Source organism: Seriola lalandi, unplaced genomic scaffold, assembly GCF_002814215.2.
Source record: "Seriola lalandi dorsalis isolate HSWRI2012SDOR001 ecotype SW California unplaced genomic scaffold, Sedor1 jcf7180002054916, whole genome shotgun sequence".
Lineage (NCBI taxonomy): Eukaryota > Metazoa > Chordata > Actinopteri > Carangiformes > Carangidae > Seriola > Seriola lalandi.
Genome location: NW_019525468.1, coordinates 1,733,003 through 1,750,987, shown reverse-complemented (window position 1 = coordinate 1,750,987; position 17,985 = coordinate 1,733,003). Strand labels below are relative to the sequence as shown.

Below are 17,985 nucleotides of genomic sequence, written 5' to 3'. Positions count from 1 at the left end.
ATTATGTGTAGGTTTTTCTTTCTTGTTAACAGTAGTTTTAAACACAATTGATCTCAGTCAAGAATTGTTGTTTCAAATGACCCAAAGTTAAGCACATAAGTAGGATTTGAGTTCTAGCACCGTACGTTAATTAAGGAGGATCAATGGGAATATTTATTTGTGTTGTTTGCGAAACAACTGTTTACAGGATTTAAAGAGCATACCACTTGTTTGTATGACATTTTGTTTTGAATGAATCTTCGAGTGGGTCATTTATCTTTAGAAAAAAAAGACAGTGGGTGACAGTGAAAAGCAGCAATTTAAGGCTGACTTTACATCATTTTTTTGCTTTACGTCACTGCATGGCTGGAATTTAGACAAGTATCCTCAGCTGAGCTGCAGTTGCTGTAATTTTTGCCCAATTTTTGTTGAGACCGGTGAAGATGAATAATGTAAACAAGCAAATGACATGTACCAGAATATATTGCTGGGAGGCACAGTGACCCACAGTCACAAGTTTTGCCTCTGAATTCTGTGCAGGCAATTACTGTGAACTCATACAAAGCCATATTTAACCAACAGCAAAAAACAGATGTAATAGAGCCAGCACTGACTCACTCCACAGTGCCATACATGGACAGGAAGCTTTTATGGTTGTTGTACAGTTCTGCTTTTGTGCCACATGCCTGTGCTCATAATCTGAAAGAAAATGAAAGTAAAGCCTTTTTATAGTTTAGTTGTACAATATATTTTTTTATATTTAGTCATCATCTGAGACCACTCTGACAAAGAGTAATGACATTCAGTCAGGACTAACTGTGGTTGTTAAACTCATATACACACACGCGCACATGCACACACACGCACACACACGCACACAATTACATTTCCTTGTGTTCTGTTTTGTTCATATAAACTCAGGGAGTTACTGGGTTGTTTCTATCATCTATATAGTAACACACCTGCAGTGAGCAGAGACGGTGGATATATCACGGCTGAGGTGAGGGGGGAGGGTAAAAGGTCAGCGCTGACTCAGGAGGAAGCAGATGGAAAGTCCTCTTTTAATTGGATGGTAGTTTTACGACAAATCGTTCGTGGTCATGGGTGATGTATAAAAGATAGCTCTACTCTTCTCTTTTCTTCTCTGTTCTCTTTTACCTGGAGGTGTTTTCCATCCTTTCTCTTCCCACTTTACTTGATTGATGACTTTAATATTTACCTGCAATCTCGCTCTCTTAACATTGGGCAGGAAATAAAAAATAAAGCACAAACACATGATAGACGTTAATATATTTTAAAACTGAATAAAGTATATGAGTATAAAACACTGTATGAACGCATGTTATATCCCTCAAATGGTTTTGGACTGCAAGACCAATAAAGGCTAATGGAAGAAGAGATCGGGCTCTATCAGCCAGGGTGAATATCTCCACTCTGCTGTGTAATGGAAGGGACCTTGGCCCACTTCCACTTTACACCTTAATATTCCCCACATCTTAATCAGTTTTCTTAGCTTGACTTAAGCAAATATCCCCATCAGCTGCTCTAAGAAACTGTCATGAAAGCTCTGAGCAGTGCCAGCCATCTGGATCTGGGATTGGGATTTTCTGTCACTTGTCCTGTCTAATCTAATTTTGACAGTATGTCACCTCACTGTCTGCCTACATACATGATTCCTACCCTAAATCAGTTACAGCCCCAAAATGTAAGACATAACAGGCACACTGTTGACAGCCATTTCATTCTCATCCCCGTCTTTCCTTTTCTTCTGACTCTCATGTTTGAGAAAGAGAAAGACAGAGCAGATAATACTGACTATGGCATCCATTTGCATTGCATATTGTCCCAAATATAGGCATGGAGCAGCAGAGTAAGACAGAGGGAGGGATTACAGGGAGTGATGGCAAAAGAGAGAGAACAAACGCTAATCTCTAAAAAACGAACAGCGAAAGCCAGACAAAGGGCCAGCGAACACAACGGTGGAATAAAGGCTTTCTCTGTCTTGTTTCGCAGCCCATACTTTTCAGTTCATGCATTTGGAAGAATCTTTGAATGGGTGCACAATAGAAAGGCTTTGTCAGCGACCCTCAAACTAATTGAAGGAAAACAAATATATGGAGTTCCTGGGGGAAGAAAAAATACTGTGGGTGGACAGCAGGAGGGATAGGGTGGAAGGAAGGGGAGCTGGAAGTTGTGGTCTGTGGTTTTGGCAGGTCTTGGTGCCTGGATGACTCATTCCCCATTCCCTATGTCCCCCGGAAGCTATTCATCTCTTGCCTTTTCTTCCTTCCTCCTACATTTGCCGTTCTCAAAACCCTTATCTATCCTCACAACCTGAGTGAGATGCTGATCTGAAAAGTCTTGAAAAATTGAAGTTCTACTCTTTATACAGGCATAGGGAAAGAGATATGCACTGTAATATGGTCGGACATTGACTCAGCAATACCACAAGGGACCGAGGAGTCTGGCTGAGATGAAAGAGGGGAGCAACTGGGACACCAGATGTCCATCTGGGGTTCATCCACTATCATTTCCCAGCTTGTCTCAGTGGCTCATTTCCACATGCTGGACATGTGGCTTTAGAATCAGGATAGGAAAATCACTTTTACTTTTACAAGGAGTTACAAGGCACAAATATACACCTCAAATAGGCTCCCAGAAGCAGATAATGTCCCTTTTTAAGTTGGATTTATATTTCTGGACACAGTTACTGTCTGTGGGTAATGATGCACAGAATGAAAACTACCTCAAGGCAGTAGTAAAATAAAATGTATTTCATTTTAACATGTTGCTTATTTCTCACACTGTTGACCTGTGTACAGAAATGCAGAGTGCATCATATTAATTGGAGACCACAAAACAGGGATATGGCCTCTCCTGTTTGATAGCTTCAAGGATTCAACCTTCTAGAAGGGAAAGAACATTATACATCCTACAGATTATTGTGGAAAATATTATCAATAATAATTCATCCAATCAGACTCTACCTTCATTGCATTTTAAAATGTACATTGATAATCATTTAAGTGGAGACTGGATGAAACCATCAAAATAAAATATGCACAATTCAGCATACGTGAAAGTGTCTTACGTGCTTTTTGTGAGGTCACCTTTTGCCTTTCACCAATGAAAGCCTCATAAATTGCTTTATATGTGCTTACTTTTAAGATTATAAGTGGTCTGAGTAGGTGGTAATGTGAGCACAGTTTCTTGCCAAAAAGGTTTTGAAAACTGCATAATCACAACCTGAGCTGCTCCACTCCTCCCACCTTGATGTAAGGGGGGAGCATTTGGTTGCTGGAACAAGTGCAAGCATAACAAAATGGACTTGACTAAAATGACAACGTGGCCATGTTGGTGCTATCAACAGCTCAGCGGAGGCATGAAAATAGTTTTAGTCTTATTTATTTCTGTACAGAGAGACTCTTCAGAGTTTATCTGAAAAGATGCCAGAAAAAGCAGCACAGTGGGAATTGAGTAAGAAATCACTGATAACTAACAATACTGAAAGATAAGGAAACCATTGTAGGCCATATAAGAGCTGAAATAGCAGTTGTATATTGAAGCGGGTGATTTATAGTAAAACTGAAGTGTGTGGGTAGTAGCCATTGAACCCAAAAATGATGTACAAGTATAGACGTGGTGGATGTTTTTTTTCCCAACCACTTTGGTGTGGTAAAAATGTCTCCCTATCATTAATCGTCTCCTACACTATTTTCTTATTTTGTACTGATTCAAGCAGACGGGTGTGTCAGGATTTGTTTATGGTGGTGTTTACTAAGAACAGGTAAAATAAAAGAATAACCTTCAAATGATGAGAAAAAAATCCCCACAGCTTTAGAATTCCTCTCAAATAGCCCTTCAAAATAAACGTAGATGGATTTTAATTGTCGTTATTACTTTGTATATTTTTCCCACTTGTAGTTAATTAGCTTGCTTTATACTTTATGTCGACCTTTATGTACTGTACTACCCTTTAATACGTGGGAGCCTTGGGGCTTATTGTTTTAAAGGGAAAATTCTGACTCTGCACTTTTCAGGGCCTTCATTATAAAAAGTGCACAGGAGCAGATTGTATAGCAACATAGGTTTATATGCCATTTAGTTTTATGATTGCCAGTAAGTTGCTGTTGCTAATGGGCTGATGTTAAATCATGCATGAATTTAATGTCCACATGACCCAAAGAAAAAATAATAAAATGATGCATTTATTGGGCATTTCCTGAAACTGACAGCACTCATCTCTGGTGCGCATATGTAAAAGAGATACAGTAATAACGTAAATCAGCAATACAGGGGAAAATTCGTAGATAGTGATGATTACAAAAAGAGGAATGGAATGAGAACAGGAATGATCCTTCTTGAGTGCTGTAATGTGCATATATGATTTTCAGCCTGGTGAGGACATGCTAAATGTTGAAGCATATGCAAGCATGCACAAATTCAAATAAATACAAACAGAAATAAATGCAAAACCCCACAGATCCTTCTCTCCTAACACAATGATGTAGTTATTTCAGGATGCGCTGGTATCAGGGGAATACAATGTGCCGACTCTGTTTGGGGGATTTGACAGTGTTGCCAGGTTCAATATCATTAGCATGGTTTCACCTGTCTCCTTGCATACTGCGTCATCTCAGACTCACTTTGAAAAACGGAACAGCTCATATACACAAACCATAAGGGGAGACAAAGAGTGAGACAGAGAGACATGAGGAAGGGAAGGGAGAGAGTAATTGTCCACCGTATCATGAATGTCCATCTTAAACGGACAGTTCATCTGATATTGAATCGTATTATTAAAACAGGTGAAAAAAGATCATTCCACTAACCTCTGGGACCTCGACTTGTCGTTTTCACACTTTGCTTTATAAGGATTGAACAAACAAGATGTAATGTGTTAACTGATGAGCTTTAACCTCCTAAGACCCGAACTCTTGCGTGGCGTGCATTTTTAATTTCTCTTTGCTATTTAGGCTGATTGGGACCTGAGAAAAAAAATGTCCACATATGAGGACATTAGTTTTAAATTTCGATTACTGAGTGGCAGTATAATATCCTCATATGTGGTCACCAGGCCCTTGTTGAGAAAAAGTTAGTATTGTGGTCTAGAGAACCCAAAATGTGAGGTCCACATATGTGGACGCCAGGTCCTAGGAGGTTAAAGGTGCTTGTACATGGATTTTGTAACCCAGGCAAGTTATCTATTCCTTTTTCCCTGCTTAATGCTAAGCTAAGCTAAAAGGCTTTGGGCAGTAGCTTCATACTGTATTTATCGTAGCAATTCGAGAGTGGTGCTGGAGCTCTCAGCAAGAAAGTGAAGAGGCATATTTCCCAAAATGTCAAACTGTTCCTTTAACAAACGGATGAATACAACAATAGGAAATATCTAATAAAAAATACTACTGATATAAATCAGTCCTATCCTACACATCACATATAGTGCACTTTGGTAACCTCTAGTGGTAGTATCATAAAAGACAAATGCCATAGACAAGACACCTTTAACAGAATCGCACTTTCATGTGTTTTTAACAGTTTTTGGATGACAATAGAGTTCCATAGCACAATATGAGCTGTATCAGGCTGTGGCCAAATAGGATTCATATTGGAAATGTTTCTTTGGAGGAAGCATGTTTTTTCAGTGCTTGTATTGCAGTCATTGGGATTGGTTTCTGTGTGTCATTGTCGCCTAGACTTTGCTCACAGGCAAATAAAAGATCAATTATAGAGCATGGCTTGCTCGGTAGAGGGAGAAAAGGTAACTAGCTGAACTATGGAAGTGACACTCTTCCGAATCATTCAGTGAGGATTGATGGTAATGAGAAGTACGATCTTAGGATTGTACGTACTAAATGTAGCCAGTACACGTTTCAGCCTTGAGGGTTATTTGTTTAAAATAATACTCAAGTGTTCTCTAAATGGCTTTTTTTTTCATCACACTGCGTCGGTGGCTTTTGCCTGTCTTACTTCTTTCTATCTCCCCAAACCTCCTGTAGAAGAAAAGGATGGTGTTCCTGTAATCGGCCCTAGGATATTATTGGCGTTTCATTTATTGTTGTGTTTGATATATCTACAGGGAGAGCTCAATTATCACTGCCGCTTTTAAGAGTGACCTTGGAAACTCATTTGTTTTTCTCCCGTTAACCACGGATCCAATACTGCCCGCAGACGATTACACCCATCGAGAACTGCACAGATATTGTTTTGAGTAGTGCGATGTGATTGATGGTGTGTGCACAGTCCGTGTGTGTCTTCATCAACCTTCGATGATGGTGAAACGTGTCAGCTGTGTTTGACAGGAATTAAACAGAGGGGAAAGAATGGAGAGAATAGCCACTAGTTAGAAAACGCCTGTGTGTGTATTTTGCTTCAACTTCAGTCAGACAAGTAATTTGCGCCTGTGTGGGTCATTTTGTTGAAGGCAAACATTCTCAGTCACGAGGCTCTGTATGGTTCCTTCACTATATTGTTCTATTCATTAGCAGTTCAGTCCTGTTGCTTTGCTCTTTGTGACTTTGCTTACATCTACCTTGACTTTTTGAGCAAGAGTAATAAATCACACTGATGCTGGGATCAATTGTGGAACAAGTGGCACTAAATTCTTTACTTCCAAGAATTAAGCAACTTGAGTTTATGTCTCTGCTCCGCTTGTCTATATGCCTATTTGCAAAACATCTCCTGAAGGTCAGGATGCAAGAACCTGATTAACTCTGTAGACAGATTCTCTCAAAATTGACTTCAGTGGATGAATTAATGGGGTCACCCTCCTCTTCTGGCGGGCCACTTTTTTTGGAGAATGGACTGGTATAAATATGTGCTCGAAATTGTAAGAGTGTATGATCTGACAGGTTGTGATTGAACAAAATCAAAGCAAAACAAACTCCAGGGCTCATACAACAGCATGAGCTGTGGGTGTAGCCAGGGATGCAAACTGTGAGGTGCAAGTAAAACTCCATCACTAAATGATAGGAAAAACTATTTTTATTGGATAACCTTTGATATATTCTGAGTTTCATATACATAATGTAGGGTGTAATTAATGCAATCCACATCGACCTTAGAAATTCACTTTTATATTCATCGGCACCATCCAGAACTATTGCAGCTGCCGTGACTTGAACCTGTTCTTCAGCCATCAGACAGTCTTTCTACTGTCACTGTTAATTTAACAGATGATTGCCATGACTCAAACTATGCTGATATCCCTGACAGAAATTAAACATTGTTTGATGTGTATTTCATGTCATAGTGAGGAAACTTCACACTTCTCTCAGCATATAGACTTTTTCTTGTGTGGCTACTATACATTTCTCTTTGGTGACAATGAAACAGCATCGCAGAGTATCCTATATAAGTTTAGGTTCGTTTGCATAGGTATTCAAATCGGAAGAGTACGTCATCAATCAAAGCACCATTACCTTCATGTTTCCTGTCTGTGAAAAAGCAATCCGAGGAGCTAACATGTAGCTGACAACTGGTTATGAATGGCAAAATGTTTGTTCGAGTGGCAGTTGTACCCATGGTTATCCCCAAGTTTAAGGTGGGATTGACCATCAATGGGATCTCCATTGTTTTCAAAATGATCTAAAGACAAAAAGTGGATTTGCAGGAAGCTTCTAGGTAGGCTTGAGGAAATGTGAAAAAATTAAAAAAAAAAGATTTCAAAAAAAAAGAAAAAGAAGGGAACAGGAGCCAAGATGAAGGCAGGTTCATTGTTCTTCCCAAAAGGAAATTTCTTTCTATCAGTGTCCATATTATATGTTCTGTGAGGGCAGAAAATGAGTTGTGGGAAGAGGAAGAAAGGAATCCCTCAGATGATTTAACAAGGCTTTCTGATGGGGCCAGAGGTCTGTGCATGAATAAAACATGACGGGCTGAGAGAGGAAGAACAGACATTTAGGCTCTGTTGGACCAGGGAGTTTAAGGGAGGAGTAGGCACGTTGGCTATGATGGCTCTGCAGTCTTACTGGCTTGGCCAGTGGTGGTTTTCAACTGCCTCTGCAGTGCCTTGTTTTTTGCACTCAGAGTTTCGGCCCAGTGCAGCACAGACTCAGGAGACATATCTGCCCTGAAGGCCTCTCTTAATACTTTGGCCTTAACTTACAGTGTAAGGTTGATGGTTTTTACTGCCTGGGTGGTTGTTGTTTGAAGAAATGAATCGGTTCTATGTCTATGTTGTTAGGAGCAGGGGGGGCCTGGTAGTTCATTTAAACCCCCAGTGTATGTCTGGTCTCAGTTACATCTGAAGGTCACAGCTACAGCTCCACTGCCAGTGCCTTAATATTGCCATTCTGGACTTAAGGGGTCTTCCACACTGATTAGTTTTACCTGAGAAAGATGTGTGTGTGTGTGTGTGTGTGTGTGTGTGTGTGTGTGTGTGTGTGTGTGTGTGTGTACCGTGGATATTTGCTAGTGGTGATGTATGCGTGTCTGCATGTACATCTGGATAGGCTTGCTTGTGCTATAATTCACATAGCCTCATTAAAATGCTAAAACTTTTGGCTTTAAAGTCACAGTGACCCGTGGTCTGCTGTAAGCACCAGGACCTGCATACTGAGCAGAGCTCTGATTGATCTGCTTAAGTAGCTGCAATTAACAGAGATGTTCTTCCCCGAGTATCGGCCCTCTCTCCACCGCACGCGTGCAAACACCAAAACATGAACACATACTGTATATGGTCAACAGATGAATGAATTTGTGATTTAATGCGCTTGATCCTAATGCGGAGTTAGCCACCTTTGACACCCAAACTCCACCCATGACTGATTATGCATAGAGTAATTTGACACCTTACCCCTTGAACAGAAAACAGAAGACATGAAACGATGAATATAAAGCGGAAAAAAGGCTGATTCCACTGAGGAAAGGTTGCTGAATTGCCTGATGAAGACGACCTTTGTTCTAAATCCTAAAAGGCATTAACAATTTAATGAGTCGCCTCACATCAGTATGGAAGGTATCTCTATGCTTGTGTTACGTAAAATGGATTTGGACTAGTCTTGCGTATTTCTAAGACCATCGATCACAATTTGAAAATGAAAAGACAGGAAAAGAAACAGACTTCAGATACACCCAAATCAGATGTTGCTTGTAAAGGTTGTGTTACCATTTCAGACTTTTTTATCAGTGTTGGTATCATGCAGTTTGAATAAAAGAGCTGCATTGAAGCCCATCTGTGCGTGTGTGTGTCAGAGTGTGGTTCAAAGCTCAGCCCCCTCAGTCAAGAACACCACTGCCTGCCTCCATCACCTTGCCTTTGCCCAAAATACATTTCTTGGACAATCATCAAAAGTTTGACTCAGTCTGTGGAGCTTTGGGGCCTGGAAATGGAAACTGATTTAGCACCGCACTCTCAAGACAATTCTGCAAAAAATCTAATATGGTCGGCGATAGAGCGAGCGAGAGCGAGGGGGTGAGGTGAAAAGGAACTGTAGAGGTAGCTACAACACCCTTCAGCAGACCTCCATCAGCCTGCTCAGGAGTTTTTCTGTTGCTCCCCTTGGCCACTTTCAGCCCAAAACTTTAATGTTCAGAGCAAAAAACTCGGGGTGGACCATGAAATGGGGAAAGGCAGAGGTGACATTGGGTCAAAATGATATTTATGGTGGTCTTTTCATCCCTTATCCCATATTTATTAATCTCCTAATCCTTAATGGCATATCCATCAGTTCTGATCCTCTGCCACTGCCACAGTTATCAGAATCTGAAGTCAGTCTTTAGCTTTATTGTAGAGTGTTAATGAAAGTTGATTCCAGCTCAAATTACGCTTTAATTCAAAAGGCCGCTTTCATTTGTCCCCATGGTGAAAAGGGGAGTAACTCAACACAAGTGAAAAGAGCAGTTGGCTCTGGTGTTTGGGGGCCTTTGTATGTGCATCAGGGGTGGGGGGGTGGGGGGGGTCATATACTGTAATCCATTGGCACAAGCTTTGCTACCAAGTATATTGAGCTGTGGCAGGTCCCAGCCATGTACTTAGAGCCAGAGGTGATTCTGGCGCTCTCTGTCCGACTAGTATCACTCCAAACGGACATGTGCCAGACCCTACATGAGCCCCCTCCTTCTGTTAAGTGATAAAACATCCCCCTGAGGCATGCTGACTCACTTTATCAGTCTTGCACTTGCCGTTGTAAATCAAGGCCAGTGTCACACAGCATGGCTTCACATTTCTGCCTTATTTTCATTATGCCATGTAGCCTCCAGGCCACACTGAAAGGAAGGAGAAAAATAATAATCTGATCAGATAAATACCTTAATTATTCCCATGTTTAAAAATAAAAGAAGAAAGAAACCCAGCGCCAACAAGACAAAGAGCGTGTGTTAATGAATTGATGTGGGATATTTACTTCTATTTTTTGTCTTTAGAGAGTTTAGAATATATGGTGCAGTAACTGGCCCTGTTTGAAAGGCATTCAAGAGAATATAAGGAATATACTTTATGTTTTGTTTTTGATTCTTTACCATTATTTATACACAACCGTTCTAATTATACCTAAAGCTATTTCAAGAAAACCTTTACTTTTATTGCTTTAAACACCTAGCTGAAGGTTGGTATATCTCATGTTAAATAATTTGGTGTTTGGAGTTTTTTTGCATTATCAGAAGCAGCAAAAGTAGGTTGTGTAGAGCAAATACAAGATGAACTCAGGGGTTAGTATTTACAGCAATATAGCCACTGGGTAGTGCAGTTGCTTAAGCAGGGGTGTTGTGGAATGTACATACTTAAACGCACGTTTCACACTCACTCTGGTCAACACTCAATTTTACACACACATCTTTACCCGCTCCAAACACACAGTGCTTTTTATGAAGGCCTCTGAGGTTGTATTAAAAGGAGCTCATTCATCTGGTTAGGAAATGTGGTCAACCCCAACCGTGCTCTCGACCCTGACCTTAACCTTTTGAGATTCGAACTGTTTGATTAGTGAAGCTTGTTTCAATGGAAATCTCTCAACCAAGGGTTGAGGTCATTGACTTCACTGACCTACAAGTGAGGGGATGGAAGCCACACAAGCTACACGCTGAAAGCAGTCATGGGAGAGAGGTGAAATAATTAAAGGTTTCATCAGTGACATAATTACTTTTCTACATTCTGCTCCATTTGTCTGCTTGCAGTGTGGCTGAAAAAGCCAAATCACTGACATTTTGATACGCCATATTTCTTCCTCATTTTCTCATTGTCTTTTTTCTCGCCTGTGGTTTGTCCTACTATGCCTCCTAAAACTCTCTGGCTCTTCCTGAAACCCTAGACGTGAGTCTGTGTTCAGCTTAATAAATTGAACTACTGAACAGTGTGGCTTATTTTATAAATGAAGGAATGTCTGTTTTCATTAAAAAACAAACAAACAAAAAAAACAGATTCTGTCTACATCCAGAAACCTACGTGCTTTTAATTGATCCTAAGAGAGCTCTACATTGCAGTCAGTCATGTATCTCTTCATGGTAGATCCCTGTCTGTTGTTGGTTGGAGCTGTATCTTTACAGCTGTTTTGTTCTTTTGCCCCTGTGACACAAGTTCACAAAAATATTTTTGCATTCAAAGAAGACTAGTTATTATCTTAAAAAATGTCTCCTACCTTTCTCAGTCTTTTTCTCTGTTGTTAATTATTTAATCAAAATTCACTTTCCGATCTCTTTGGCTTTTTTCCAGTGGTGTCACTGAGGGTTGGGTGGAGGTGTACCTTAGTTTGCGTCTACTCTCTAGGGTGAAGCAGATATGTAGGTAGGGGAGATGAAGTGGACACAGTTGGGGAAATGTAATTTACTGTTGGGGAATTGGTATGAATGCAACTTATATGAATGTGTGCATGAGGGTATAGGTGCACATACTGTCCCAAGTGTTAGTGTGTGCGTGCGTGCGTGTGTGTGCAGGCGCACGTGCGTGCATGTACGTGCACACGCTTGTGTTAGTGTGTTTCGAGATAAAACATGATGTGTCCCGAAATGACTTTGCCTTTAACAACTGGAGAGATGCCTGGTAAGCAACTGCCCTCATTAGCATACAGATCAGGAGGCACTGTAAGTGTTTGTGAAGTATAATTCACTATTGCCTTTTGCAAAGCAATAAATGGAGTGTCCTTTCTCTGCAAATGCCAAAGCTGGTCTTTCCTGGTCCCATTATTTTTATTGGGCTACAGTTTGGTTAAGAGTCGTTAACATTACAATTCCCCTTGAGTGTTAGACCCTCCCTTTAATAGATCTCAAAGGTGCAGCATTTTAACATCTCTAAGTCGCGGCCACATTAATTTTTAAACATTAGTATAATTATCATAAACAAACAGGACAATCACCAGAAAGACTGGCAGGTTCTGCCAGCCTCTACAATATATTGTCTGCCATTGGACTTGACTTTATTGGAAATCATGATGGATTGCATAATTGGGTTATGTTACAAAACAGAAGCACAAGCAGAGCTACTTTCTTGCAGTAGCAAATGATATGTATGAGTAAATAACAGATGATAGAGAAGTTAATTTCTATATATTTATTTTCACATAAGAAATAACGTGTGCATCAATTACAGTAATTCATACAGTTAAATATATCTAACACAGTAACATTTTGTACTCATATCTTATGGGGTAAACATTTCATGCCTTGAATAACTAAACTAAATGAAATATCTATGATGACTTTGAAATGACCTGAAACAGATTCATTAGCTGAGTCCATGTGTATCAGTGCTGATAAAGCTGCTACAGATATTAATGGAAACGTAACCTTAACCTGAAATCATTTATGAGTGTAAATGCTATGCTAAACCTTACATCAATTCGCAATCCGCTACCTTTGTATTTGCATTTTAAAACGCTCATATGCTAATATGCTAATAATGTAAGGCGCTCTTCTCTCTGTCTCTGTGTCTACAGGTTCACTGGCCCCAACCTTCCCTCACCCATCATTAGCAGCAAGAACTGGCTTCGACTGCACTTTACCTCTGATGGCAACCACAAGTTGAGAGGTTTCAGCGCCCAGTACCAAGGTAAGAAAATTAGATGTTTTCATAGTTTGAATCATTTATGATTGACCACCTTCAGATCACAACCTCAACTTCGTTGTGTGGCAGGTTTAACTTTTCTCAGAAGGATCAGCAAAGTTTGGAAATCTCGAATGCCAAAATCATAATATAATATCCATATGTTTGCAAGAAATAACAAAATCTAGTCATCAACAGCCCCTAATAGCAAAGATATCAACAAAACTCCATGAGCTTTCCTCTTATGCCGCCCTCAGGCCAAAACCTGAACTTTGTACAAAATGTATCTCATGATCCAAGAAAAAGATGGCCATGAAATCTCTTCAGCACATTCTTGCTTTTAAGGGAATGAAGTGTGAGACCCGAACAGAAAAGCCATCAATATCTTCTCAAATTCAATAAAAAAAACATCTGTGAGGTAGACTGGCATCATTCATCTTGTTTCTAGTGCAAATGAGCTGACATATCCATAAATGATCACTCTCTATCATAATTTAAGATTTTGCAAGTTTTGAAATTGTACTGGCAGCAAGAGAAATTATGTTACTATTTTGGCACAATAGTTGTGATTGCTTTCAGAAAAACAAGATTTGCAGACTCTTTATTGGAGTGTCACATAATATATATAACACACAGGCATGTGGAAAAGCCTCTCTCTGCTGTGCATCCATTTCCCGTCCCATTACTCTTAGAGGGTTCAGGGGTCAACTCTCTGAATGGATGAGCAGGGAAAAAGGATTAGTTCATCCACAAAATAAAGGTGATCTCTAAGGATCTCACCTCTAGCCAGCTGCTGGGAATCTCAGAGGCAATGGCGAGACAAAAAGAGGAGAGAAAAAATAAAGAGAGAGAGAGAGAGAGAGAGGGATGAAGAATATGCAAAGGAAAAGGCGGCGAGCCTATGGGATTACAGGTTCAATGTTCGATAAATATGTTTAGAAGATCAGAGAGAAACAGGAGACTAATACTTTAATTAGATTAAGCACTGACTCCATCTCAACCACCCCCCACTAGCCCCCACCCCCACCAGCCATTCTCATCATGAGAGTTCCCATGAATCCACAGCAGCAGCATGTTGCAGTGATGAAATGAATGCTGATTGAATATCTTCATTAGCTTTGTATCTTTTCTTCTTCAGTGTTCTTCATTGTATATGGCACAGAAACCAACCCCCACCCAGTCAACCCCTGCACCTAACAGCTTAGGTTCTTTACTAGGGGATTTTTTTCCCCCTCCTTTTTGTAATCAGGGTAAACAATCTGAAAAGAGGTTATTCATTGTGATCTTTCTTCCAGACACACAATAAACAGACTTTTTTGACACATGACTCATATTAGTTTTGAATTACAATGCAGATGCAACTAAGTAAAGGATCAAAACACATTTGTGCAAAACAAGTAAAGTTCCATTGTCAGGAACCATCAAAGTAATTAAATAGGGTGAGTGTGAAGGGGTGCACAGATAATGCTGATGGTGTTTTTGAATTTGGTGAATAAATATGCATTTAGATGAACCTCTTACTTTGCAGGCAGCGATGACATTGTTTTTTTTATTTTTTCCGCCATTATCAGGAATCTCGGTAATTTAAACTCCATATTCTTTATTGGATTGAAATGAGTGATTTTGCTCCTTACATACTCTGCCTTCTAATCCTAATAATCAAATAATAAAGTTGTTCCCTTCACTCTTCATTTCACAAGAAGACAAGGAAATTGCATATTACTGAGCTCTTTTTTTCAATGTAATCTTAATGTATGGGAATGTATGTGTGGCTGTCGCTATGGCACTTTCTCTTGTCTAATACCCTGCACGTCTCTCTGCTCTGCTTTCCTCTACAGTGAAGAAGATGACTGAGCTAAAGTCCCGAGGTGTGAAGATGTTGCCTAGCAAAGACAACCACCATAAGATATCAGTGTGTAAGTTACAAATCTTGACTACCATATGTCTTTTGCAAATAAACTGGACTAATTGATAGTTTCACTTGTTAAAAGGCAGTGGCCACTGAGTTATCAAGGGAGAAAACAAGCGAATGATTCTAAGAAAACTTAAATCTTATATCTTCTCTCCTTGGCCCTGGCAATGGCAGCTGATGTCTCCTTTTTTCTCATAGCGCTGCAGACTGACATCAGTGCCAATCATGATATAAGTCTGTGATGTTTCTAAGGCCTTAAACATTTTTGCTCAAGGAAAAGCAGTGAGTTTAACTGCAGCAGAAGATGAACATTCAACTTTGCTGTAAAAAAAAAAAATATTAATACAAGTGACTCAAGGGTCTGTACAAGAAAGAAAAAAAAAAAAACCCTGAACCAGTGACTCAGCCTGTTGACTCCACATCATGTGCACCTAGCTTTGGGAGATGCAGTCCTGTTCTTCTCTTCACCTTTTCTAAATTCTTGGTCAAAGTCATTTAAAAGTTTTTTTTCAGAACTCCTTGGCAAGAGAAAAGGGTAACTGCTGACTGTTGAAAGAGGTACAAACACAAAGGACACACAGTCTGTGCTAGAGATGCCATTCTAATGGCAAATGGACAGGAGTAATTGCATTGGTTGCTCTTTTCGCCATAGCAGCCTCCTTTGCCCTTGCTCTCTCTCACCCTCTGTCTGAGTTCACTGTTCATTATCCCATTTGGCGTTATTTGAACATCTGGAATATTAACGGCTTGAGAGCTATGAGTCACCTGACTAGAGTGGCACAGAGAGACGGATGTGAAAGGGTTTAAGGACAACCTGTTTAACAAAAAAGAGGTGCATTAATGCTAATCCTGCCTCAAGGCTATTTTCAGTTCATTTTATCCACTTCTACCTCCCACTTTATCCTCTGCTTTTAATCTGTATGTCTCTTGGAAAAATCTTTTTTTTCTTTCCTTTTATTATTGTGGCCTTAATGCTTTTTATTTTCACTTTACCTTCTTCCACTTTATGTTTCCCTCTCCATAGTATTTCCAAATTATTTGACTGCTTGTGACCCTTAATGGAAAGACAGGCATTATTTTCAAGTATAAGTAATTAAGTTCATCACTTCGATTATTTTTAAAAAATCATTAGTAACTATTTGTACCTCAACAAATAATTAGTCCTTAAAAATATATCAACGTTTCATCCTGCAAAAATGCGTCCTTAGTATTTTCTTCACATCTAAAGCAAAGTTTACCAAATGTTTGATAAATAAAAACTCTCTCTCCAATGCTTTTAAATGATTGAGTGACTCCAAACCCTCCTCTCAGCAGATGAATTGCCAGACTGGATCCCCATCAATACCTCACTGTTTGCTGCTATAACCAAATACTGATTTTGCATTGAATTCTTTAAAATCTAATCATATGATTTTTGTTTTATATGTAGGGATCAATTGTTTTTGAATGTGACAAAATACAGTATCGTCTATGAAGATTAGAGTAAGCCTGACATTCACAGTCTCCTCTTCTGTTTATTCAACAATAACCTTAAACCTGTGTCATCCTTTCCGTCTTCCATTCTTTTCCTTACTAGTGCTGACACCAGTGGGGCCTTGTTTTAAATCTGTTGCCGTTTTGCCTCAAACTGGGACCCTGGCCAATGAGCAGGTGTCATATTGATTTGCCCCTGAAGACCTTTGACCCCTCCCAGTCAGTCAAATGGTTACTGGTCCTGGTTGGCCAAGTTTTTATTTGACCTCTTTCTGGCACTTTGCCTTCCACTGTTTTGCACCCTGTGACATGATTTAACGGAGCACCACCAGGGATGTGCTCTGGGATAAAATGTTCTTGGTAAAATAAAAAAAATGTTGAGCAGGTCAAGGTATGCTAAAATGAGTTGATATATGCAAGTGCAGTGCAAATATCAAGCACCTGTGACAATATGAAAAAGCCAAGGGAACTGTTAGAACTTATTCCACTCATCAGCCTTTTAACCTTAAATTTGTTTGGTTATGATAAATCTGCATTAAGTGACTATTGGCCACCAGAGGGCCGAAAGTAAAACATTTCATAACAACAAGATGTGATATAGCTGATCTACTTTTTATGTTCTTTTTTGAAACATAAAGATGGTAAAGACGCTTTTAAGCGAAAGTGCATAGTAAATGCTAGTTAGACATGTAAGGGTGTTGAGGAGAGTAGGTGTTCTCAGAAGACATCAGTCTTCAAGAAATTCTTGAAGCTGGAGAGGGACGTTCCTGCTCTGATAGCACTTGGTAGCTCATTCCACCCTCGAAGAACCACAGATGAGAACAGTCTGGATTGCGATAGCCTTGTGTGCAGGGATGGCAACGAACCTTCACCTAAACATCTAATCAAACTTGAGCAATATGGGCAACACATGTTGTATCCTACTGCCTGTCAAATGCATGTCCAGTAAATTTTTCATTGGCCCTTTTATATCTATGTTAGTTTTTCTTCCTTTCCTTTCCAGCAAAATATGACATTTTAAGAATAAACAAACTTTGTTTAAGCTTTCTTTTGTTGAACAATCTGTCCTTTCTTCATCCTTTTTTTTGTCTTTTCTCATTAGTGTCTCAGATGGGTGTCGCCCAAGGACACAACATGTGTCCAGACCCAGGGATCCCAGATCGAGGGAAAAGAAAAGGCTCAGACTTCAGGTAAATGCAAGTGAAGAATGATTTCAGGAGCAATTAATTAACTGTCAAGTGTAACTGAGTAGATGAAAGATTCCTGAACAACAGCGGGATGAATGAGACAACATGAATGATAGATAATATAAGTTTTCTTTGGCAAAGATGCTCATCAAGTGACTTTCCAATGAGACAAGTGATAAACATATTAGGCTATATTAGCTAGTGTATATAACTGACTAATGTATACTGGCTTGAGCTATACAGCATAGCTATACTGCAAGAGGCCTGTGAAAAAAATGTCAAGGTAATTTATTTTCTATGCTTCGTTGAAGCTATTGCGTCCATTAATATAATTTTTAATTTTCAATGGGACTATTCTTGCTCTTAAGAAGTTTGTTTCACATTCAGTATAATATTTTTTTTGTCGGTTGAGTTGTCTTATGTTAAAATGAAATAATAATGAATGCTTCCTACTTGCA

At 39.5% G+C, this 17,985-nt stretch overlaps 1 protein-coding gene across 1 annotated transcript in view; it reads left to right on the top strand.

Moving 5' to 3' along the window:
• Positions 1–17,985, top strand: part of csmd2 (CUB and Sushi multiple domains 2) — a 220,733-nt gene that overhangs the window by 85,727 nt on the left and 117,021 nt on the right. The window contains exons 6-8 of the mRNA XM_087169817.1: positions 12,849–12,961; positions 14,794–14,871; positions 17,443–17,530. Of these exons, the coding sequence (XP_087025943.1) occupies positions 12,849–12,961; positions 14,794–14,871; positions 17,443–17,530 (279 nt within the window). The remainder of the gene's footprint in view (positions 1–12,848; positions 12,962–14,793; positions 14,872–17,442; positions 17,531–17,985) is intronic.